The following is a 26568-nucleotide window of genomic DNA, read 5'->3' on the forward strand; positions in this document are numbered from 1 at the left end:
CTCTACTAAAAATACAAAAATTATCTGGGCATGGTGGCGGGCACCTGTAATCCCAGCTAGTCAAGAGGCTGAGGTAGGAGAATCGCTTGAACCTGGGAGGCAGAGGTTGCAGTGAGTCGAGGTCGTACCATTGCACTCCAGCCTGGGCAACAAGAGCAAAACTCCATCTCAAAAAAATAAAATAAAAAATAAAGATTAAAAAATTTATTGTTTCTCCATCTACCGATGTGGGGAAAAAGACAGTTTTGTGATGAATAAAGTGAAAGTACTTGTGTTTTAATTAAAGTGTTTGGATGATAATGCCATCAAGCATAATATAAACTTATCATATTGATATATATGCATCATTACTATTCATATACGATCTGAACTTCCTGTCTCATCAGTTCTTCAAAAAGCTTCAGATATATGGCCAGGTGCAGTGGCTCATGCCTGTAATCCCCGCACTTTGGGAGGCTGAGCAAAGCAGATCACCTGAGGTCAGGAGTTTGAGACCAGCCTGGCCAACATGGCAAAACCCTGTCCCTACTAAAAATACAAAACTTAGGCCAGGCGTGGTGGCGCACACCTGTAATCCCAGGTTCTTGGAAGGCTGAGGCAAGAGAATTGCTTGAACCCAGGAAGTGGAGGGTGTAGTGAGCTGAGATCACGCCACTGCACTCTAGCTTGGGCAACAGAGTGAGACTCAGCCTCCAAACCAAAAAACAAAAGGGTTCAGATATATTTAGTCAAGGAGAGGGATGCCGCCTGGATACCACCATAGTAACCAGATGGAAGTCACCTGAATATGAAAACAGATTCTTAGTTTGGGACTTTTAACAAATAGGCTTATTTTAGGATAATTATATATGCTGTAGATATGTATGCTGTAGATAAATGTACATAGTTATATTTTTAGAATTATTAAACATATAAAGTGAAATATATTGATAAGAAAACCATATAAACATGAGTAGAATCTTTCCTTAGCTAGGATACAGGGTTGGAGTGCAGTGGGAAACTAGAGCAGCATCTCATTCTCATTTTCTGTTTTGTCATTATCTGCCATACTTTGTTGTCTCATGCATCTTCTTTGATCCCACTATCTGAACTTAATGTAATCTCTCTCTGAATTCTTGTGTATGTTTAAAATGCTTCTCTGCAAACATCTTAGTGCCCTATTGTTAGACTTTATAGGGCTTTGCTGGAAATCTTTATAAATAGCTTTGTTAATCTTTCCAAACTAACTGTTCTTATGCTGCTTCTGACTGCTGTTTTTTTCTGCAGTGTTTCTTCTTATGCCCTGTATTCTCTGATACTTTATCCTGCCACTTCTTCCCCCGATCTCTTTCTCTTCTTACGCTACTGACATCTTTGATGAGGCTACACAAGCTCTTCTGTCTGCTAAGCTTCTTTCTTTGGCTTTTTCTCTCTGAACAGTGAAAACCCTACGGTAACCTCAATCATCTGGGCAGGGAAGGACTGTATTCTACTACAGAGAAGAAAAGCAGCCTTCCTTCTATGACACTTTTTATTCTTTACTTAAAAGCCACAGCAAAGCAACTGGTACATCAAACATGTCTTTTATGTGTGTCACAGAAGCCTTTCACAAGGTACATTTATATTTAGGAAATTACAGAACTTTTATAATTTGCTATGATTGAAACGATACCATAGTACTTGAATATAGAGAAGCGCTTTGAATTAGAAAACACTTGAAATATATGACTTCCAGAACTTTGCTAATTCTTATTTAATAATAACTCTGTGTGATAATGGTCCCAGGGGCTGGGCACGGTGGCTCACACCTGTAATCCCAGCACTTTGTGAGGCCAAGGCAGGTGGACTGCCTGAGCTCAGGAGCTTGCGACCAGCCTGGGCAACATGGTGAAACCCCATCTCCACTAAAATACAAAAAAATGAGCTGAGTGTGGCAGCGTGCACCTGTAGTCCCAGTTACTCAGGAGGCTGAGGCAGGAGAACTGCTTGAACCTGGGAGGCGGAGGTTGCAGTGAGCTGAGATCACATCATTGCACTCCAGCCTGGGCAACAGAGCGAGAATCCATCTCAAAAAAAAAAAAAAAGAAAGAAAGAAAGAATGAAAAAAGAGAATGGTCCCAGGAATTTTACAAAGGACCAGTAAAATAATGTGGTAGAAGATGAAGATGGATAATAAATATTAAAACAATTATATTCACAATCTGTTACAATACAACAAATCCCAAAATTTTAGCAGCTCAAAACAACAAACATGATCTTACACAGTTTCTGAAGGCTGGGAATTCAGGAATGGCTTAGTCTGGTGGTTCTCTCCTGAAGTTGCAGTCATCTGAAGGCCTGATTGGGGGTGGAAGACTCACTTCTAAGGTTTTCTCATTCACATGTCTGTTGTCAGGAGTCCTCAGTCCCTTGCTAGCCATTGGCAAGAGACCTTAGTTCCTACCAACTAGACCTCTCAGCTGCCTGAGTGTCTTTTAAGACATGGCAGCTGGCCAGGCATGGTGGCTCATGCCTGTAATCCTGGCGCTTTGGGAGGCTGAGGCAGGAGGAATGTTTGAGCCCAGAAGTGTGAGACCAGCCTGGGCAACATAATGAGACCCTATCTCTACAAAAAAAAAAAAAAGACATGGCAGCTGGCTTCCTCCCAGATGAAGAATCCAAGAAATCACAGCAAGGTAAAAGACACAATGTCTTTTATAACCTAGATGTTGAAGTGTTACCACTTCTACCATTGGTAACACAGACCAATGCTGACACAATGTGGGAGGGGATTACCCAGGATGTGAGTACCAAGAGGTGGAACATGTGGGGTTGTGTTGGTGGCTGGATACTATGGCAGGGAATCATAATAAATTATACATAATGATATAGACAATTTTTTTTTTTTTTTTAAGAGCGAGACAAGGTTTTTCTCTCTCTAACCCAGGCTGGAGTGCAGTGGTTCTCACTGCAACTTCTAACTCCTGGGCTCAAGTGATTCTCCTGCCTCAGCCTCCTGAGTAGCTGGGGCTACAGCCACATGCCACCACACCTGGCTTATTTTTACTGTGTAGTAGAAATGAGGTCTTGGTATGTTTCCCAGGCTGGTCTTGAATTCCTGTCCTCAAGTGATCCTCCCACCTCAGCCTCCCAAAGTTCTGGGATTACAGGCTTGAGTCACCGTGCCTCGTTGACATTTTAATTTTAATGAGTGAATGAATGTACATTCTTTGGTCAATCTTTTGATATACCAAGGCCTTTAGTTGGGAGTATGGATTCACTCCATATTTCAAGATATCTTTGTTACATAAACTAAACCGCTAAATCAGTGGTTCCCAAACTTTTTGGCACCAGGGGCCAGTTTTGGGGAAGACAATTTTTCCATGGACAGTGCGGGGGTAGGTGTGGTGGATAGTTTTGGGATGAAATTGGTCCACCACAGATCATCAGGGATTATATTCTCATAAAGAATGCACAACCTAGATTCCTTACATGCAAGTTCATAACAGGGTTTGCGCTCCATGAGAATCTAATGCCATCGTTGATCTGACAGGTGGCAGAGCTCAGGTGGTAATGCTCACTCGCCGGCCCTCACCTCCTGCTGTGCAGCCTGGGGTTTGGGGACCTCTGCCCTAAATCATCATCTGGAATTTCGAGTTTTCCTTACTTTTTTTTTTTTTTTGAGACGGAGTCTGGCTCTGTTGCCCAAGCTGGAGTGCAGTGGCCGGCTCCGCCTCCCGGGTTTACACCATTCTCCGGCCTCAGCCTCCCGACTAGCTGGGACTACAGGCGCCCGCCACCTTGCCTGGCTAGTTTTTTTGTATTTTTTAGTAGAGACAGGGTTTCACCATGTTAGCCAGGATGGTCTCGATCTCCTGACCTCGTGATCCGCCCGTCTCGGCCTCCCAAAGTGCTGGGATTACAGGCTTGAGCCACCGTGCCCAGCCAAGTTTTCCTTACTTTTAAAGGAGAGAAAAGGTACATGAAAAGCATTGACTGCAGAATCTCCCTAGATTTGTACAATTTTGTACCCAATCTTTTACATTTATCTTCTCCACACCTAGCTTGGTGGTAATTTTTGTAAGCCATTTGCCTTTATCAAGTTTTTTCAAAGCATTCAGCTCAGCTTTTATAAAAAACTGTAACTTTATTTTTGCTTTTATAATTTCTTTTCTTTTTTTTTTTTTTTTGGCACTATCTCGGCTCACTGCAGCCTCTGCCTCCTGGGTTCAAGTGATTCTCCTGCCTCAGCCTCCCAGGTAGCTGGGATTACAGGCATGCACCAGCACGCCCAGCTAATTTTTGTGTTTTTAGTAGAGACAGGGTTTTGCCATCATGGCCAGGCTGGTCTCGAACTCCTGACCTCAGGTGATCCGCCCACCTTGGCCTCCCACAGTGCTGGGCTTACAGGTGTGAGCCACCGTGCCTGGCCTATAATTTCATTTTTTAAATGTTTACTTTGTATAATTTCAAAGCCATGCAACTGACATAGAACAAACTCAATCATTCGTGGTAAGTATACAAGTAATGCTTATACAAATTGGCAAATCTTGGATTTTTAGTAATCTCAAACTTAGCATGTCAAAACTGAGCTCCTTACCACCCCTGCCTAAACCTACTCTTCCCACAGTCTTCCCTATCTGAGTAAATTACAATTCCATTCTTCCAGATCAAAGGCCAAAAACCTCCTTTCCTCACACCTCACATTCAGTAACCAAAATCCTACCAGTTCTACCTAAAAAGGCAACAAGGAAAAAATATATATACCAGGTATTTCTCACTACCTTCACAACTATCACTTTGGCCCAATCCCCATTCCTCATTCTGATTATTGTGGAAGCCTCCTAATTAATTGATCTCCCTGCTTCTTCTCTTGCCTTATTTAGTGTAAGTGCAGCACATAAGCTAGAGAGAGTAAACATGTCAGATCACGTCACTATGTTGTTCAAAACCTACCAAAGGCCACCCATGTTAGAGTAAAAACCAAAATCTTTACAATGCTGTACAAAAAGAGGCTGGGCACAGTGGCTCATGCCTATAATCCCTACCCTTTGGGAGGCCGAAGTGGGAGGATGCTTGAGCCCAGGAGTTTGAGACCAATCCAGGCAACATAATAAGACCCTATTTCTACAAAAACTAAAAAATCAGCCAGGTGTGTTGTTGCATGCCTGTAGTCCCAGCTACTCAGAGAAGCAGAGGCAGGAGGATTGCTTGAGCCCAGAAGTTAGAGGCTATGGTGAGCTGTGATTCCACCACTGTACTCCAGCCTGGGTCTCTTAAAAAAAAAAAAAAAAAAAAAAGGCCAGGGGCAGTGGCTCACGCCTGTGATCCCAGCACTTTAGGAGGCTGAGGTGGGTGCATCACCTGAAGTCAGGAGTTTGAGACCAGCCTGGTCAACATGGTGAAACCCCATCTCTATTAAAAATACAAAAATTAGCCGGGTATGGTGGCAGGCACCTGTAATCCCAGCTACTCAGGAGTGTGAGGGAAGAGAATCGCTTGAACCCAGGAGGCGGAGGTTGCAGTGAGCAGAGATCATGCTACTGCACTCCAGCCTGGACGACAGAGTGAGACTTCTCAAACAAACAAACAAACAAATCCTACATAGTCTGTCTTCTGCTGCTCCCCCACTGCACCTCCTATTACTTCACCCTTCACCTACTTAGCTTCACTCACACAAGCCTCCTGGTTCTTCCTAGAACATGTCAGATAGAATCCTTCTCTGGGCCTTTGTATCTATCCCTGAACCACTCTTCCTCCAAATATTTGCATCTGCAGATATTTACATAGCCTACTGCCTCATTCTCCTCAAGGCTTTTACTCATATGAGGCTTTCCTTAGCCACTCTATCTAAAATTACAACATCTACTCAGCCTGCTTCCAGCATTCTCTACTTCCCTGCTCTGGTTTTATCCATATTGCCATATTATATGTCACTAAATACTACATAGTTCATTTATTTGCTTATTGTCTGCCTTCTTTCACTAGAATGTATGTTCCATCATGTCAGGGATTTTTCTTTTATCACTGTTGTATTCTTAGCATCTAGAACTGAATATGTGTTGAATGAATGAATGATGAATTGGTGGGAAAATAAGCAGGCCTTGCATGCTGAGTAGCTATCAGCGTTCGACAGAGAGAACGGAGAGCTTTGTTTAATCTGGTGAATCTGTTGGGTGGAATAAAAAAATAAAAAATTGGAAAGTTTCTACTTATTTATTTATTTATTATGTTTCGAGATAGAGTCTCACTCTGTCGCCCAGGCTGGAGTCCAGTGGCGTGATCTCTGCTCACTGCAACCTCTTCCTCCTGGGTTCAAGCAATTCTCCTGCCTCGGCCTCCCGAGTAGCTGGGACTACAGACGCACGCTACCACACTCAGCTAATTTTTATATTTTTAGTAGAGACAGGGTTTCACCATGTTGGCCAGGCTGGTCTCAAACTCCTGACCTCAGTTGATCCACCTACTTCAGCCTCCCAAAGTGCTGGGATTACAGGTGTGAGCCGCCATGCCCAGCCAACTCACTTCTTTAAATCACAGAAATAAAAATGTAATTATAAATTGATATGTATGGGGCAGGGATAGGTATGTATAGGGAAGAGAAAGGTGAGATGAAAGGTGAGGTGCAAGGTGGGGAGAAAGGTGGGGTGCAAGGAAGCCTTCTTCAAGGAAGCAGCATTTAAGAAGAGACCTGGAGGTTATGTTGAAGTTAGGTGAAGGGGAAAGTGGGAGAAAGGATTTCATGCAGGGAACAACTTATGCAAAGGCCCTGCAGCCAGAATGCCCACAGAAAGTTGCATGAACTGAAGAAGGCCAATGTGATGGCATCAGACAGAGCAAGGGCACAAGCAAGACTACGGAGACCACCTATCACCATCTGTAGTTTGGTACATTTAAATAATTGTAATTACCAATTTTGAACTTTTCTATCATTGAGGAATGAATGGCTGGCTTACCCTCCTTAAAAGAGTTTCCATCCTGAGTAAATAGTGTGGGGATGGGACTGGGGAACAGAGTTATGTTTAAGAGTAGAAGACCTCTTGTGTGTGTGTGTGTGTGTGTGTGTGAGAGAGAGAGAGAGAGAGACACATACACACAGAGAGAGAGACAGAGAGAGAGAGAGAGGGAGTTTCACTCTTGTTGCTCAGGCTGGAGTGCAATGGCGGGATCTTGGCTCACTGCAACCTCAGCCTCCCAGGTTCAAGTGAAGTGGGTTCTTCTACTTCAGCCTCCCAGGTAGCTGGGATCACAGGCGCACGCCACACGCCCGGCTAATTTTTTGTATTTTTTAGTAGAGGCAGAGTTTCACCATGTTGGCCAGGTTGGTCACAAACTCCTGACCTCAGGTGATCCACCCACCTCGGCCTCTCAAAGTGCTGGGATTACAGGCATGAGCCACGGTGCCCGGCCTCTTTTTTTTTTGGAGACGGAGTCTCACTTTGTCACCCAGACTGGAGTGCAGTGGCACGATCTCGGCTCACTGCAACCTTTGCCTCCTGGCTTCAAGTGATTCTCCTGCCTCAGCCTCCTGAGTAACTGAGATTACAGGCGTGTGCCACCACACTCGGCTAATTTTTTGTATTTTTAGTAAAGATGGTCTTTTGCCATGTTGGGCAGGCTGGTGTTGGATTCCCGACCTCAAGTGATCCACCCGCCTCCGTCTCCCAAAGTGCTGCCATTACAGGTATGAGCCACCGCGCCCAGCCCAGAAGGCCTTTTAAACATCCCTGAAATATAACCTGAGCACCGCTGTCTTGGGGCCTGAAGTTGGAAGTGGTTACTTTTATTCTTTGTTTATCTGGATGTCATTTCGATTTTGTTTTCAAGTGCAGTAAAGAATTAAAGATCTCGTCCACCAAAAATGCTCCCTCTGAGTGTGCATTTCGGGTTTTAATATGGGATTGTCTAATGGATTTGACAGGCTGGCGGTCCAAGTTGAAAAAGGTCTGTGGGTGCCTAATAGTCAAAGATGCCTTTATGAAGCTTTAGGAAGACCAGACATGGTTTGCCTTCAATTAACAAAAAGGTGGAATATTAAATATATTTGTACTTATATAAATATATTCCTTTTTTTCTTCTCCTCCTCCTCTGCCTTCAATTGACCTCCTCCTTCTCTTCTTTCTTCTTCCTTTTAACTCTCCTTTCAGAGTTAAAGACTGGAGCTAAGAAAAGGGGAGCAATAGACAGATGAAGTGTTCCCGGATCGCTGCCCCACGCTCTTTGTAATAAAGGAAAACGTGGCCAAAGGTCAATGCTTAGGGTAGTAGAAGATAATGTAGTGGCTTGGCTTCTTGACTGGAAACTAGGACGGGTAGAGTAGCTGAGAGAAGTGGGCCCCACAGCAAACGGGTTGCGGGTAGGGGGAGCCAGCTCCAGACCGGTAATGAAGCCCATTTCAGCCTCATTCCTTTCCCGTGGCAGAGGCAGCCTTCCTTCCCCAGGCTGGAGGTGGAGGCAGGCCCAAGGTTAGGGGGTCAGCCCGCGCACCTAGGGCCGGGAGACAGACAAATTCTGGCGGAAAGTTGCAGCCACGCTCCCCGTCCCCTGCTTTTCTCCTCGACTCTCCACCCCCCTCCGGGTGATCCGGCGGAGGTGGGGGTTGGGGGAACTGGCCTTGTGTTTTGGAACAGCTGCAGCCGGCGCTGGGCCCGCCTGGAATGCGGGAACAGGCTGCGCACCAGGACTTTTATGGAAACTTGCTGCTGGAGACAGCGGCGGCGGCGGCGGCGGCGGCAGCGGCAGCGGCAGCCAGAGGACTCCCAGCGGCTGGAGCAGAAGTGTAACGGCCAGAGCTCCCAGACCCTTACCCACAGCTAGGCAGGACGCGCACAGTCCCTCCGCGCGAAAAGAAGGACCTTCGCGGGTCACCGGCTCCTGGAGGGTGAGAAGAGTTGGGGAACGTGGGCTAGGGGGAGTGGAGACTGAGGTGTAGGGTCCCCTGGCGGGGGCGGGGGCGGGGGCGGGAGCGGCGGCTGCAGCGGCTGCAGAGAGGCGCTCGGGGTCCGCGGCTTCTGGCGATGCTCCGCTGCAGCACGGGAGTGCGCCGGGCGCCATACAGCTGTGGCTCCGCACTGGCCCCGGCCCGGGCGAACCTGGCCTCCGAGCCGCGTCCTGCGGGCTAGGCGGGGTGCCGAACAGGGGCTGCCCCAGTGTCTGAAAGCCTCAGCCGACCTCGGGCTTCTAGTTGCGATGTCTTTGCCCTGCTCCCCTGCGCCCTGTCGGCTGAGTTTCAGGTGCGTTCCGTACTGTAGGGAGGGAGCACTCTGTGAGCCGAGTAGGTGCCGGTCCCTCGGCTGAACTCTTGGGGTCCTTAGGGAAATTCGGTGCCGTCCACCACGTGCCCCCGCCGCGGTCTCCGTCTCTGCCAGCATGCCAGTTAAGAAATTCTTTCTGATCGGTCCCTGTGGAAGATGGGAAGAAATACGATTTAACAGCCTATTACTCCCCCGACACCCCCGCATATCCCCCTACTCCTGTCTCCAACGCGTTTTTTTTTTCGTGATTCTCCCCGCGGTGGGATGCTGGGGGTTGGGCAACTAGGGCTGGAAGTTTACGAAGTTTACGTAGTTTACGTGAGTGAAGAGTGTAGTCACCTCTTGAGAATTCCCCTTGCTTATATGCTTTTGAAAAAGCCAAACCATTCCAGCTGTTTGTAAACTGTGAAACGTTCTACAAATGCATTAGCATTGGCATTTATAAAGAAAATGACGAAGTTGAGAGGTTATAGTTGGTTACTGCAATGACTTAGAGATACTCATTTTATAGTTATTAAAGCACAACGTGAACAAAGTTGGCAGAGAGATAACAAGGTAAAAATAGCATAAGGATAAGTCCTAACAAAATGTCCTTGGTAAAGACACAGGTAGAGAAAAGAAGCCATAATAAAGAAATCAGTTCCCTGACCAAAGCAACAGGAACATCATTCATCGTTAAATTTTATTAATGAATTCATGTAGCAGCGGCCCATTGGCCTGCGAGTCACAACATAACTATGTCTTAAGTAATGTGATTAAATAAACTTAAGTATTTATACCATCTTAGTCACGTGTTATTGAGTGGACCACATAATTTCCCCCTCTAATATTATCCTTTTACAGGTTAAATTGATGCAGTAAGAAAACTGTCTCGAATTCTTTTGAGTTTGGGGTATTGTTAAGAAAAACTGCATAATTAATCAAATGAGAGAAAGGTTTTTTTGGGGGGAGGTATAATTTGTATAAGTAAACTTTGACTAACCAATGTAGCTGTTTAAGTTTCTTCTTCCTTCCAGCAATTAACACCGTATTTTTGCAGATATTTTATATTTTGACTAATACTTCTGAGGGACAATTTAAAGAAAAATGCATGCAATTATGTGGTTTATCTGCAACAATTCCCTCAAAGAATTCTAAGCTAAAACCACAACAAAATTATTTTAAATCCAGTTTTCCTCATTATAGTTATAATGTAATCCAGTTTTAATAGAAGATTTATACTTTAAAATCCATTTTCGATTGAAATGTAATGAATAGCAATTTTTCCTGCTCATCTTAAAATGGAATTTGTGCTATTTTTGAAAATTTGACATGTAAGGCTGATCATTGTCAAAATGTATGTCATCTTGAGATGACTATATTTAGCATCAACAAAGGAATGCATTATCTAGGTTTTTGAACAGTATTTTTCCCCTGAAATTTCACTTGGAGTATTTAGGTTAGGGTTTCATTTTTGAGCAGAATGAAAACTAAATATGCATATTTGGAAGAGATTAATTGGGGATTCAGACTGCTTAGAATACGAGCGGCCTATAATGACATATTTCATTTATTAAAAAAAAATACCTGTTATCTTTGAAATGCCCTAAAAGACCAAAAAAAAAGGGAGGGGGATTATTTAAATATGAGAGTTGTACACACCTAAAAGAAAGAAAATAATGCAGTGAATGTGGAAAAGTATGTAACAAGTAAAAGTCTTAATGTTTTTATAGAAGAGAGGACTTTTAGTATATTTTATAGTTTTATAGGCCACACACACAGAGAACATCTTGGTAGTTTATAATATGGAGAGAAAATGATTTATAACATTCCTAACAATTTCACATATTTCTGTTCTTAATCAATCTGTGGTCCATATCACCTGTGTAGTTTCTTTCATGTTCTCTTTCTGGGTTTATAATTGCATAGTTACATATTATATACATTTGAAATGGCTACATTTTCCTTTTCTGTTTAAATATTCAGTGTATAGTTTGGCTTAATTTATAGCAGTTTACTTTCTATATTCTAGGGTGGGTGGATTTGTACCCATAAATCCACCTTAAATTTTAGTTTAATTTGTATTATAATGTTAATACACCATATTATATTTATGGTTAAAAATTACGGAGAATGGAAAAAGGGGCTCTTGTAATCTGACACCCTTACTGTTAGGATTTTGATGTATTTCCTTTTAGTCTTTTCCCCATGCATAGAATTCTTTCTTTTTGCATTGGCATATCTCAATAAAACAACATGTGAAAGCATCCCATGCAGTGTCTGTCATCCAGTAACTGCTCAACAGGTGATTCTTTTTCTTCCTCCTTTATTGCCTTCTTGACATCTCCTCCTTTTTACTCTTAGATTAGAAGACAAGCAGATTGGGGCTCCCTATGCGAGGTTTCGAGGTTGGTGAAATTCACTTCTCACCATCCATCCTGGGCCTCTTCCCTGTCTTTTCTTCCCCTTTGACTCTGCTTCACTCTTTCTGGCCAAAATAGGCCTCCCCTTTTACCCTTTCCATTTCTCAGTGTTGTCTGTTCATTTAGACTAAGGCTATGGCAGTCAAAAAGTCGACAGTCAAAAAGACACCTTTTACTTCCTGATTACCAAGTGTAGGAAAAAAGGTAAAAAAAAAAAATCAAAAACCAAAAAGACACTTTTGGGGCTGGGCATGGTGGCTCATGCCTGAATTCCCAGCACTTTGGGAGGCTGAGGCGAGAAGATCCCTTGAGCCCAGGAGTTCGGGGCCAGTCCTGGCAACATAGTGAGACCCACCCCCATCTCTACAAAAAATTTAAAAATTAGCCAGATGTGGTGGTGCATGCCTGTAGTCCCAGCTACCTGGGAGGCTGGGGCGGGAGGATCGCTTGAGCTCAGGAGGCTGAGGCTGCAGTGCACCATGCTTGTACCACTGCACTCCAGCCTAAGTGACAGAGTGAGGCTCTGTGTCAAAAAAAAAAAAAAAAAAAAGACACTTTTAGCCACAGGCATACTTAAAAATTGGTACAGTTTACATTAAAATATTGATTTACATCCTCTCTTGAAAAATTGGAAAATCTGGGCAAAATCTGGGTTCACTTTTTTAAAGAAATTATTTTTATTTCAATAGCTTTAGGGGTACCAAGTAGTTTTTGGTTACATGGATGAATTGTAAAATGGTGAAGTCTGTCTGGGTTTTTAGTGTACCTGTCAACCAAATAGTGTGTATTGTACCTAAAGGTTCACATTTTTGCATTGGAACAATACACTGGAACTAAATGGTGGCTGCCCCACAGACAGGCAGGTCACATGCTCTCCATTTGACATAGTCTCTGAGATTCCCTGTTGTTTTAAACAAGTCATACACTCATTTACATTACCTGCCAATTATATTACATAACATTACCTTACATTACATTTACATTACCTGACCCTAAATGCTTGAGTATGCAGTCCCCGATCTAAGTATTAGGGCAAGTATATCTAATGCATCATATGATGGAAAATCTGCTGCACTTAGCAATAGTAACTGGGACTTTAAACATTGTAGATATATTTTGGTTAGCAAGCCTCTTAAATAATGTGATCATAGGGGTGGGAGAAGCGGTTAGCATTCATTGACACTAATTATTAGTGTCAATTAGAGCTGGAAGGGACCATATATTGCTAATCAAAACAAATAAAATACTTTCCCTGGCGGGATTTTAGAAAGCATAGGGGATATATTTCTGCTAAAGAAATATTTCCTAGGATCTCATAAATAATTTTTTTTTTTTGAGACAGCGTCTTGCTCTGTCACCCAGGTTGGAGTGCAGTGGCATGATCGTGGCTCACTGCAACCTCTATCTCCTGGGCTCAAGTGATCCTCCTACCTCCGCCTCCTGGGTAGTTAGGACTACAGACATGCATCACCCTGCCTGGCTAATTTTTTTATTTTTTGTAGAGACAGAGCCTCCCTATGTTGCCTAGGCTTGTCTCAAACTCATAGTCTCAAGCAATCCTCTTACCTTGGCCTCCCAAAGTGCTTGAATTACAGGTGTGAGCCACCATGCCAGGCCTTCTTAAAAATTCTACTCCCAGTCCATTTGAGAAGTGTTTAGGAGAGTTTTTGTGACTCCTACAGCTTGGCTATAAAGAGGAATTTACTATTTTTCTTTTGCCTCCCCATCCCACTGACATGTTTGGAGCCAGAAATTCAGGTCTTCCTGTTCCCAACTGTGTCCTTCAATGAAAGACCATCTTCCACTTGCAGAGATAGTGAGGAGGCCCAGACTCCAGTGATTACCACATCAATTTGCTTGGGAACAGAATTCCTGAAGCCTCAGGTTTCTGGTTGTTCATGGTATTTAGTTTAGCATAAACCCACCCCATTTTATTTTTTATTACTTTAGTTAGTGCATCTAGATCATCAGTCTTCCTTTTGTACATAAGGATCATGTATCTTATTTGGGATGATTTTGGATCAGACAGTTTTCCTGTTATCTCTTTGTCATTCATTCGCTACCTCAAATATGAATAGAGCTTGTACTATGTCCTAGGTGTTGTGTGAGACACTAAAACTATAGAGAGGAATAGAGCAGTTCTTACCTTTCAGGGGCTCATAGTTTGGTGGATGTACTTCGAAAAGTATCACAACTATCATATAAGGGCAGAGTGTTATTTATACTTACTGCGGAAGAATATCAAGGCAGGTTGAAAGATTCAAAAGATTCTTAATTTTCTTTCTTTCTTTTTTTTTTTTAGAACAAATTTTGCTCTTGCCCAGGCTAGAGTGAAGTGGCACCATCTCGTCTCAGTGCCATCTCCGCCCCCGGGTTCAAGTGATTCTCTTGCCTCTCCCTCCTGAGTAGCTTGGATTATAGGCACTTGCCACCACGCCCGGCTAATTTTTATATTTTTAGTAGAGACGGGGTTTCACTATGCTGTCCAGACTGGTCTTGAACTCCTGACCTCGTGATCTGCCCACCTTGGCCTCCCAAAGTGCTAGGATTACAAGCATGTGCCACCACACCCAGCGTTTTTGTGCTTTTAGTACAGATGAGGTTTTACTATGTTGGCCAGGCTGGTCTCGAACTCCTGAACTCAGCTGATCCACCTGCCTTGGCCTCCCAAAGTGCTAGGATTACAGGTGTGAGCCACCGCACCTGGCATAAGATGCTTGGTTTTCAGTGAGGAATTGTGTATTGGTAAGAGGGAAATAGATCACTACTTCATCTAGGTGAAATAGGGTCTAATTTCTTTTTTTTTCCATAGGATCTAATTTCATATTTTTGAATTTTGATGAGGTTTATGACAGGTTTTATAGTATCATTTTTATTTCATTATTATTATTTTTTGGACGTTTTATAGTATCATTTTTATTTCATTATTATTATTTTTTGGACGTTTTATAGTATCATTTTTATTTCATTATTATTATTTTTTGGAGACAGGGTCTCCATCTTTCACCCAGGCTGGAGTAGCATGATTAGGGTTCACTGCAGTCTCTACATCCCAGCTTCAAGCAATCCTCCCACCTTAGCCTCCCGAGTAGCTGGGACTACATGTGTGCACCACCACACCGGCTAAGTTTTCTATTTTTTGTAGAGATGGGGTTTCGCCATGTTGCCCAGGCCTCACCCTCCTAAAGTGCTGGGATTACAGGCATGAGCCACTGCACCCAGCCTATAGTATAATTTTTTTTCTTTTTTTTAAGAGATGGAGTCTTGCTCCGTAACCCAGGCTGGAGTGCAGTGGCATGATCTCAGCTAACTGCAACCTCCGCCTCCTGGGTTCTAGGAATTCTCCTGCCTCAGCCTCCGGAGTAGCTGGGACTACAGGCCCACACCACCACACCTGGCTAATTTTTTGTATTTTAGTAGAGATGGGGTTTCACCATGTTGCCCAGGCTGGTCTCGAACTCCTTAGCTCAGGCAGTCCACCCGCCTCGGCCTCCCAAAGTGCTAGAATTACAGGCGTGAGCCACCGCCTGTGGCCAGCCTATAGTGTATGTGTGTGTGTGTGTGTGTGTGTGTATATATATATATGTATATTTTGAGACGGAGTCTTGCTCTGTCGCCCAGGCTGGAGTGCAGTGGTGCGATCTCGGCTCACTGCAAGCTCTGCCTCCTGGGTTCATACCATTCTCCTGTCTCAGCCTCCCGAGTAGCTGGGACTACAGGTGCCCACCACCACCCCTGGCTAATTTTTTTTGTATTTTTAGTAGAGATGGGGTTGCACCGTGTTAGCCAGGATGATCTTGATCTCCCGATCTCTTGATCTGCCCGCCCTGGCCTCACAAAGTGCTGGGATTACAGGCGTGAGCCACCGTGCCCAGCCGTCTATAGTATAATTTTTAAAGTATAAGGTTGCAACCTTCATTAATTAAATGTAACAAAGTTACATTATACCTAAGTTTATGTTTCCTGTACAAGCGAAAAATGATAAAAATTTAGGCTCATATTTTATGAAGCTCAAAACAATTTTGTTGCTTATTCCAAAGACTGTAAGAATTAGATTTTAACATTTACTTATAGCATATAGTTAAGTATTACATTTAAAATCTTCTTAAAAGTCGGCTGGGCACCATGGCTCATGCCTGTAATCCCAGCACTTTGGGGGTCCAAGGCAGCCAGATCTCTTGAGGCCAGGATTTCGAAATCAGCCTGGTCAACATGGCAAAACCCCATCTCTACTAAAAAATACAAAAATTAGCCGGGTGTGGTGGTGCACACCTGTAATCCCAGCTACTTAGGAGGCTGAGGCATGAGAATAACTTGAACCTGGGAAGTGGAGGTTGCAGTGAGCTGAGATAGTGCCATTGCACTCCAGCCTGGGTGACAGAGCAAGACTCCATCTCAAAAAAGAAATCTTAAAAGTTGACAGCCTGGTCGGGCACAGTGGCTCACATCTGTAATCCCAGCACTTTGGAAGGCTGAGGTAGGCAGATCACTTGAGGTCAGGAGCTCGAGACCAGCTTGGCCAACATGGTGAAACCCTGTCTGTACTAAAAAAAATTAGCCGGGTGTGGTGGCATGTGCCTGTAATCCCAGCTATTTGGGAGGCTGAGGCAGGAGAATTGCTTGAAACCAGGAGGCAGAGGTTGCAGTGAGCAGAAATCACGCCACTGCTCTCCAGCCTGGGTGACACAGTGAGACTTTGTCTCAATAAATAAATAAATAAATAAATAAATAAATAAATAAATAAGTTGTCGGCCAAGCACAGTGACTCAGAAACTGAGTTCATTTTCTGACTTAAACATGCCTTTTAATTTAATCTCCAGTTAATGGTAACCCTGTTGACCCATTTGAAACCTTGGGTTCATCCTTTTTTATTTATTTGTCTATTTCTCATCCTCTGACTCTTGCTTGGGTTCATTCTTGACAATATTCCTCTCCTCACCTCTACCCTTCCAAATCAAATTGGCCAAAGCTCTTGCAATAGTGCCCCACTACAGTGTAAGTTGCGTCAAGAAAGCCGGGCACGGTGGCTCACGCCTATAATCCCAGCACTTTGGGAGACAGAGGCAGGTGGAGCTCAAGAGTTCAAGACCAGCCTGGCAAAGATGGTGAAACCCCGTCCCTACTAAAAATACAAAAATTAGCTGGGCGTGATGGCAGACACCTGTAATCCCAGCTACTCAGAAGGCTGAGGCACAGAATTGCTTGAACCTGGGAGGCAGAGGTTGCAGTGAGCTGAGATCGCATCGCTGCACTCCAGCCTAGGTGACAGAGCGAGACTCTAATTTAAAAAAAAAAAAAGTTTAATCAAGACAGGGACTTTGACTTTTTGTTTACTTTCATCTTCCCAAGCTTAGGATAGCACCTGGCACAAAGTAGGAGCGTAATAATTATTTGTTAAATAAATAATGAGTCACCATGTCCTGTCAATTCCACTTCCAAAATGTCTCTTGCAGCTTTTCATTCCTAATGCCAATATCCTAGTTCAGGCCTTTATCTTCTCTTACCAAGATCATTGTACTTGTCCTTTCCCCATTAAACTCCATTCTCTACATTGCTGTAAGAGTTTCTTTTTCTTTTCTTTCTAGAATATATCTTTAAATCATGATCCTTTGCTGGCTCTCTGTTGCCTATAATATTATTAGACAGTATCTAAACTTTTTATTAATATGGTGCACAGTATTCATTCTAGTCTGTGCCCAGCCTGTCTTTCTAGTTTTGCCATAGATTGACTGGACAATTTTATAGCTCCCCAAATTTGCAATAGGTCATCAGGCATTGGTATTTTTATTCATTCTGGTTCTTTCTCCTGGATGCCTTTACTATCTTTTCCACTTGGTGAAATTCTACTTCTCTGTCAAGGTCTAACTCAAATGTCATCGTCTCCGTGAAACCTTCTTTAACCCAGCCTCTTCCTTAACCATACCGTAGTCTTTTCCATGTTTCTATAGCCTGGTTATAGTACTGCTATTATAGCATTTACTACATCATATAATAGTTAGGATATCTATTTCTTTCACCAAAGCTATTTGATTTACAAGGGCTAGCTCTTATTTGTTTCGTATCCCATTGCCAGGCATACCTTTTGGCATACAGATTCTCCTTCTCACAAAAATGTAAATACGGAACTAATCTGTCAAATTTGAAAAAAAAAATGCAGCTTTTTGGATAAATTGCGTATAGGTTGTAGTAATATTGCAATATTCCCTCTGAAACCTGTGATGGATACATAGTCGTCTTCATTTAACATGAATGCCTAATGTGTTAGAATGCCATTACTAAATCTCTTTATCATCCCAGCCTTCTCTATTATGACCAAACTCTTAGAACCACCTGTTCAATCTTATCTTTTGATCACTGTTTTCTTTCTAATAGTATTTTTGATAACGATTCAATTGACTTGCTTGGGATTTTAGATACATAGAAGGTGTAATGGAGCTGAATTGTTATGTTGCTGCTGCCCCTTTAAGGTGGCCAAGGACATTGCATCTGCCTACTCAAACAAGAAAAATCATTTAACACTAGAAGAAGAAAAGCCTGTTCAGATTCCAGATATAAAGTCTTTTGGCATTCAGGTCACTGAGTATAGGAATTAAGTTGTTAAGCCAATCTCCATTTAGCATTCTAAAATACAGTGGCATTCTAAAATACAGTAGCATTCTAAAATACATTTCTAGAATGAGAACTTGACATGACTCAATTAGGATGTTTTCTGTGTAACTCAGCAAATCTCAAAATGTGGTCTTAGAACCCCTGGGAGCCCTTGGTACGATTTAGGGGTCCATAAAGTCCTCCTTTTTCCAACTAGGTATTAATATAAGGACATGTTTTCTTAGAGACTTCAATCAAAACAACATCACCATAGTTTGAATGCAGAAGCAAATATGAGAATGTATTTTTCCTCTATTATGCCAGATACCAGATATTAGCAAAAATGTAAAATGATTGTCCTCTTCTTACTAATTATTTTTATGTTTTTAAATAATGGTTTGTTATTGTTACTTTAAATGACTTTATAAGTATATATTAGAATATTTTAATTTCTAATATATTAAAGACCTATTGTTGTAATCCATATAAACAAAACCTCTATTATAACCAAACTCTTAGAACCACATGTTCAGCCTTATCTTTTGGTCACTGTTTTCTCTCTAATCTTACTCTTCATAAGAATTCAATGGACCTGCCTGGGATCTTAGATACTTAGAAGGTGCAATGGAGCTGAATTGTTGTGCTGTGGCTGCCCCTTTTAGGTGGCCGAGAACCATCTTAGGATCCTCAATAATGGGCCCAGACTTTTAGGTCCTGAGCCCCAAAAATTTGAGACCCACTTTTGTAATACATAGCCTTTGTTTTAGTGGGGGGATTTCCTTTAACATCACAGAGCTTATTTTTATTTTATTTAGAGATGGTATCTCACTAATTTGCCCAAACTAGATTCAAACTCCTGGGATCAAACGATCTTTCTACCTCAGTCTTCCCTACCTAAGCTGGGACTACAGGAGTGTGCCCAGTTAAAGCTAATTTTTATGTGTGTTTACACATTTTCAGATGTTACCTAAACAAAGCCTTTTCTAATTTGAAAATGTAAGCCTTATTATATTTTTGATAGTTGTATTTGATCTCATCTAGACCATAAACTCCATAACAGATATTTTATCCTGTTTGCTATTATTTATGTAGTAGCCTATACTGTACCTAGCACATTATAGAAAAATGTTCAATAAATGTTTCTTGAACAAATATCAGTTTTCACTAATTTATCTTTTTCTGTTTATTCTTAGTTCTATCATACTCATCACTCTAAATTTATAAAGTATATGAAAACCACCTAGTTTATGGTACACAATAGGTATTCAGTTGTTAGTTTTCTCCTCCTTTGTTTAGAGGTTTCAGAACTTTCCTTTAATGTATTGTAGTTTTTAAAAAATCATTAAATTTTATTTGTACATGTAACTTTTCATTACTTTATTAATGACTTCATCAAATGAGAGTTTGCCAATTTTCTTTGAGTGGTTACTTTAAAGTCTTCTCCAAAGAGAATAAGGCAAGAATTGTAGGTTTTGATTCTGTTCATAATTCTGAGAGGATAGGAGGATGTACTACATACAGCCTAGGATATGGTGAGTACAGGTAGAATAGTATTTAAAACATCTATAAAAATGTGTTATGCTGAAATAGGTGTTGCACAAAATAAATGAAACAGACTTTGTATTGCCTAATACAGTGGAAAAAGCTGATAATTGTTGAAGCTTAGTATGGGTATATGGGGATTCATTATATTAGTCTCTCTCATTTTCTGTGCCTGAAATTTTCCATAATAAAAAAGTAAACAAAAAAGATAGATTAGACTGATATGTCTGAGACGTTTACCAATATAAAAATGTTTAAACTTTATGCCAGATACACCTAGAAATCTAAGCATATTTAGAGGTCTTAGAGACTGAAGGAGGAAAAACAACATGTTTAAGGTGAAGTGGAGAAAAATCACCATTTCCATTATAATTAGTTTGGGAAAATACCTCCTTAGTAGAGAAGTGACTTAAGAAAGGTCTTGGAGGTAGAAAAAGGCTATTAAATAGATTTGTCTAGGTGGAAGGTTGAAAAAATGGGGAGAAGACAAAGGAAACTGAAGAGTCTGAGGGTCTGCAGAAGGCCTGTCAAGCCCAGGTGAGAATTATAGTTCTGATTCATGATGCACTGCACAGTCAGTATCCTCAGAGTTAGAAGATACACTAGAGCACAGAGAGGAGCACAGAGAGGTAGAGATTGCAGTAGTTGAGTAGAGAACCTAGTGGGCCTGGTTGAGGGTAGAAAGAATGGTGGGCTGTTATCCTATCACAAGAAATGAAAAAAAAAAAGAGAAATCAAAACAATCATGGCTAGAAGTTATTCTGGAACTTTTAAAACCTATTTTTTTTTATTTTACCAATAATGTATACTTAAATTATTATTCTATTCTAATATAATATGTATCAGTTAAGAGTTTTGAAGAAACTACATTAAAGTAGCTGCCCTATAGCAATTGAAGTTAACTATGTCATTACACTTGCATTCCAGCACCTACTGAAAAGATTGAATAATTTGAAAATGTTTATCAGGATTCTGAAAAAAGAAAACCAGTAAAGTGAATACTTTGAATTTTACAGCTTCTCATTTTGTAAGTTTATCAGTGAAAATTATAGTGATACATATGAATACTAAATAGAAATAATTTCTGGCAAGCATAATTATTTGAAATTGAAGGAGCAGCTGGGGCCTTTTGCTAAATAAAGCAGCAAAATTAAGTTTAGAGACTGGTAACTGAAATGTTGGCTGTTAATATATATAAACACGAAACTGGGAAGACTGACAAGCCATGTGCAATATGATGAATCCCCGTCTCTACAAAAAATACAGAAATTAGCTGTGTGTGATGGTGTGTGCCTGTAGTGTCAGCTACTCAGGAGGCTGAAGTGGGAAGATTGCTTGAGCCCAGGAGGTCAAAGCTGCTGTGAGCTCTGATTGCACCACTGCTCTCCAGCCTGGGCGACAGAGTGAGATCCTATCAAGAAAGAAAAGAAGTGGGAGGAGATGATAAAATAAGTCAAAGATTAAATTGATATTTGAAATTTTTATTTTTTATTTTTTTTGTGACAGAGTCTTGCTCTGTCACCCAAGCTGGAGTGCAGTGGTGCCATCCTGGCTCACTGCAACCTCTGCCTCCCAGGTTCAAGCGATTCTCCTGCCTCAGCCTTCCCAGTAGCTGACATAACAGGTATCTGGCATCACACCCAGCTAATTTTTGTATTTTTAGTAGGGATGGGGTTTCACCATGTTGGCCAGGCTGGTCTCTAACTCCTGACCTCAAGTGATCCACCTGCCTCAGCCTCCCAAAATGCTGGGATTACAGGCATGAGCTACCATCCCTGGTGATATTTGGAATTTTTTTAAAAACCACCTTATTAAGGTATGATTGACATACCAAAAGCTGTATATATTTAATGTATGATATTTGGCATTTGAGAATATGCTTCTAAAAGGCTAATAATCTGCTATAAATGTTCAACAGAAGACTTCTTTAAAATATAGTATAGACAGTTTGTTAAGAGAATAAAAAGTTGAATCAGAAGAACAGAGAATCTTTCAGACTTGCTAGTTTTTGCGTGAATATTGAAAAGCTTTATGTGATAGCTGTGGGGGGTTATTTTAAATTACAATTTAATTGAACAAGGCACTGGAAAGCAACTGATTCCCTGCAATCTGGGAAGGGAACATAGAGTCTACCATGTGTACAGAGGAAAATCAGTGAGTAAGAGAAGTGCAAAATGTGGACTGAGAATGGAAGTCATGGATCTTAGTCATCTAACTGGAAGTTGGGGTATAGTGTATACTGCCTTTCAATTCTGTAGTAGGTATGGTTGATGTTAGAACCTTACCTGTGTTTGCAGAGAGCAAATCAGACTGGACCACTTAAAAATTCGGTTCCAAGGCTTTTGTTGAGAGTTGTTGCAAAGAGACTGTTAATAGCATGAGAATAGAGACTGTGTCTGTATGTTCAGCATTATATTTCTCAGTGCCTAGTAGAGTGCCTGGCATAGTAGATGCTTAATAAATACTTATGGGCCAGGTGTGGTGGCTCACGCCTTTAATCCTAGCACTTTGGGAGGCTGAGGCGGGTGGATCACGAGGTCGAGAGATAGAGACCATCCTTGCCAACATGGTGAAACTCCGTCTCTACTAAAAATACAAAAATTAGCTGGGTGTGGTGGCACCTGCCTGTAGTCCCAGCTACTCAGGAGGCTGAGGCAGGAGAATCGCTTGAACCCGGGAGGCAGAGGTTGCAGTGAGCAGAGATCATACCATTGCCCAGCCTGGGCAACGGAGTGAGACTCAGTCTCAAAAAAACAAAAAAAAAATTTATGTAATAACTGACATGTAGTATTTATGCCATATCCCTGCATAATGATAATCACAATGATAGTCATACCTTATATCCAGATAAGCTTTATCTGTTCATAAAGTGATTCATGTTGAAGCTAGCAAGATTTACTTATTCAGGTTGGGCATGGTGGCTCATGCTTATAATCCCAGCACTTTGGGAGGCCAAAGTGGGAGGATCACTTGAGCCCAGAAGTTAAAGACCAGCCTGGGCAACATAGTGAGACCCTGTCTCAACAAGAAAATTCAAAACTTAGCTGGGTATGGTGGTGCAAGCCTGTAGTACCACTCAGGAGGCTGAGGCAGGAGGTGCTATGGATATAGTGGTGTACAAAACATAGTCACTACTCTCAAAGACCTCACCTTCTGGTAGAGGAGGTTTTCAGGAAGGTGGGTCATTACTGTACATTGTGGTAAGTGCTACAATTAGGGTAATCATGGGATGCTGTGTAAGCACACAGGAGAAGCACTTAACCTAGTCTTGTGGAATCAAGGAAGGTTTCCTGGAGAAAGTGACAATCCAAGAATTAAAGGATGAGTAGGAGTTAGCTGAGTGATAAGGGAATGAGAATAGCATAAAGCTGAGAGAGGCAGCTCTGCAAACGCTTGAGTTGTGCCAGTATTACAGTATGGGTGATAGAGTGGGAGGGAGGGGTAAAAAGAGATGAGGCTACAGAAGTAATTTAATCTACTGAAGTGTACTAAGTCACAGAAGAAAAATTGGAGAGTGAGAAGAAAAGGGCAAAGATTGAAACCTGGGGGCAAACAACATCTAAGAGGTAGAGAGAGAGGTAGAAGCCCTCAAAGGACATAGAGAAAGAATGCTTAGAGACATGGAAAAACAGAGGGAGAATAGTGCTATGAAACCAAGCAAGGAGGATTTCAGGAAGAAAGGAGTGACTGAGAATATCAAATGTAGCAGTGAAGTTCAGAAAAAGGGAATTGTTCATTTTATTTGGCAATGTAATGAGAAAAGCATTATTAGGCCCATTCTACATATAAAACTGAAATTCACAGAAGTTAACTGGCTCATCCAAAATCATGTATCTACTAATTAACCTAAACAGAAACTCTAATCCAAGTTTTCTGGCTCTAACTCCAGTGCTTCTTCCACCATCAGTGTCTTAATATGCATGAAAAAATCAACAGTTAACTAGATAATTATCATGAGGATATAACTGAATATTTTCTACAAAGGTTATTAAGCACCAAAAGTTCTAGTACAATATTTTGGGAGATTTCAAATTATTTTTGTATTAATATCAAAATTTAAAATATATATAGGTTTGGAATTTTTATGAGGGGGTTTATGAAAAGTTGTAATAATGTTGAACCTGTATATGTCATTTGTTCTAAAATTGTTTTTTGTTTGTTTGGTTTCTGTTTTGAGATAGGGTCTTACTCTGTTGCACAAGGTGTAGTGCAGTGGTTCAATCACAGCTCACTGCCACCTTGAACTCATGGGCTCAAGTGATCCTCTTGCCTCAGCCTCCCAAGTAGCTGGGACTACAGGGACATGCCACCACACCCAGATTATTATTATTATTTTTAATTGTAGAGATGGGGTCTTGCTATGTTGCCCAGGCTGATCTCCAACTCCTGGCCTTGAGTGATTCTTCTGCCTCAACTCAGCCTGGATTACAAGTTTGAGCCATAACACCTGGCCTGGAAATGATTTTGAGAGAAGATTTGATAATAGTATTTACCTTGAAGCCCTGTTGTAGGAAATAAATGACAATGCTTGTTAACTACTTGGCACATTACCAGGCAAACAGTAAAGACTCAGCAAATGTTAACTTGGATTATCTTCATCATTAATTTTATTCATGTTTTGTGACTAAAGGATGTATTAGTGAAATAATGGGTTTAGATAGGACAATACAATTAATGACTAGGGAACAGAGTTTTCCTGTGAAGTTAATAGGCCAAAGTTCAATTCATACCTTTGTCCTTGTGTTAACACAGATAGGCAAATGAGTTAGCAACTGAAATGCATAGTTGTTTCTACCAAGGCAGTGTCATACTTCCTTTTTAATTAACAATAAAGGAATCTTATATGTATTTACAGTGTCTATGTAATTATGAAGTTTTTTTCTCCAGTATAAAAACATTTAAGAAATGTGAGTCCTATTGGTTTGTAATCTGTACCTTAAGTGCAATTCCATAACACAAAAAGGTCATGAACTTATTTTGCTACAACTTTTTATCCTCAAAAGGCAGAACAGAGCAAACTTTGAGTACAGGATCACTTGCTTATATTTTAACCAAAAAAGTTAAGGATAGTGCTGTTCCAATTTTCACTGAGTTTAAAAATGAGAGCTCAGAATACTGAGCTGACATTTTAAAAAACTATTTTAAGTGGTTTTATTCATAGTAAATTTTTAAAATCAATTTTATTTTATTCTAAATCTGTAAGTCAAGATATAATTTGAGGATTTTAAAAAAATCAAATGAAAAGGGCTAGCTGATTTATTTATTTTCTAGGACTATTCTTGACTAATTCTTCACTGTTAGCAAGCCACCCAATTTTCTTTCATTTCACCAAAATAAATAAATAAATAAGGCTTTTGAAGTCCTCTCTGGCCAATTAATTGACCTAAAATTATCAGTTCTTATGATCCCATGATTCCAAGTTTTCCTCGTACCCTTTAGTATTACTCTAAAAAACTGCACAAGAGACTCGGGTATGGTTGCTCATGCCTGTAATCCCAGAACTTTGGGAAGCTGAGGTGGGAGGATCACTTGAGGTCAGGAGTTCGAGACCAGCCTGGGCAACAGAGTGAGACCCCCCGTCTCTATTTTTTTTTAAGATGGTCTCACGCTTTGTGGCCCAGGCTGAAGTGCAGTAGCATGATCATAGCTCACTGCAACTTTGAACTCCTGGGCTCAAGCGATCTTCCTGCTTCAGTGTCCCAAATACCTGGGACTATAAGCATGTGCCACGACACTTGCAAATTTTTAAATTTTCAGTAGAGATGGGTCTCGCTATGTTGCCCAAGCTGGTCTGTAACTCTGGGCTCAAGCGATTCTCCCACCTCAGCCTCCCAAAGTGTGGGGGTTACAGGTGTGAGCCACTGCACCCACCTTTACCCCTCCCCTGCCTCAATTTTTTTTTTTTTTGAGACAGAGTTTCACTCTTGTTGCCCAGGCTGGAGTGCAATGGTGCGATCTCAGCTTACAGCAACCTCTGCCTCCTGGGTTCAAGCAATTCTCCTGCCTCAGCCTCCTGAGTAGCTGGGATTACAGGCATGTGCCACCACTCCTGGCTAATTTTGTATTTTTAGTAGAGATGGGGTTTCTCCATGTTGGTCAGGCTGGTCTTGAACACCCGAACTCTGGTGATCTGCCCGCCTCGGCCTCCCAAAGTGCTGGGATTACAGGCATGAGCCACCACACCTGGCATCTATTTTTAAAAATAAAAAATTGTGTAAGTAATACATTATATATGCTCACTGGCAGGGAAAGATAGGATTTTTCCTAAATAGAGTAAATTCTAGTAGGGGAGATGAATAGTAATAAAATTAATCAAAGTTATTGATATCTACTAATGTTAGTTATTATTCCAGGGTTCTTCATATAATGCTATCTTATCTAATCCTGACTAAGCAGTTAACAGATCTGAAATTTGGATTTAGGTCTGATTACCAAATTTTGGTAATCCACGTGTGAAGTGATGAAGGTCTGTATTAGTATGGAGGCCATGGAAATATGAAGTAATATGTAAGAGAAGTTTGAAAGCAACATTCATAGATCTTGACAATCTATTAAAATCTAGAAGATATAGAAGAATGAATCAAAAATAACCACAAGGTTTGAGAAGCCATGAGAATGAAGGGTAGGTTTTGTTGGTTATATAAGAAGAAATATCAGGCCAGGCATGGTGGCTCATGCCTGTAATCCCAAAACTTTGGGAGGTAAAGGCGGGTGGATCACTTGAAGTCAGGAGTTCAAGACCAGCCTGGCCAACATGGTGAAACCCTGTCTCTACTAAAAATACAAAATTCGCCGGGCATGGTGGTGCATGCCTGTAATCCCAG

General features: G+C 41.4%; 2 protein-coding genes across 4 annotated transcripts in view; one reads left to right on the top strand and one right to left on the bottom strand.

Annotated features, from left to right (window-relative positions):
- Positions 1-8263: 8263 nt before the first annotated feature.
- Positions 8264-9623, bottom strand: LOC105551926 (myb-related transcription factor, partner of profilin-like). The gene is made up of 2 exons (XM_011997371.1): positions 9552-9623; positions 8264-9359 (listed from the first exon to the last, which is right to left on the bottom strand). Exon 2 carries the CDS (start codon positions 9010-9012, stop codon positions 8446-8448), a length of 567 nt encoding a protein of 188 aa, XP_011852761.1. The 5' UTR covers positions 9013-9359; positions 9552-9623; the 3' UTR covers positions 8264-8445.
- Positions 8582-26568, top strand: part of NEXN (nexilin (F actin binding protein)) — a 54350-nt gene continuing 36363 nt past the window's right edge. The window contains exon 1 of one of the 3 annotated variants that reach the window (XM_011997370.1): positions 8582-8839. The gene's annotated coding sequence lies outside the window, so the exon portion shown is untranslated. The remainder of the gene's footprint in view (positions 8840-26568) is intronic. The other 2 variants (XM_011997368.1, XM_011997367.1) reach the window with 2 other exon arrangements.

This window comes from Mandrillus leucophaeus, unplaced genomic scaffold (genome assembly GCF_000951045.1).
Source record: "Mandrillus leucophaeus isolate KB7577 unplaced genomic scaffold, Mleu.le_1.0 Scaffold539, whole genome shotgun sequence".
Classification (NCBI taxonomy): domain Eukaryota; kingdom Metazoa; phylum Chordata; class Mammalia; order Primates; family Cercopithecidae; genus Mandrillus; species Mandrillus leucophaeus.

Excerpts from the sequence above, each read along its gene's own strand:
- LOC105551926 (XM_011997371.1), bottom strand. The coding sequence starts at position 9,012 with ATGGCGCCCGGCGCACTCCCGTGCTGCAGCGGAGCATCGCCAGAAGCC.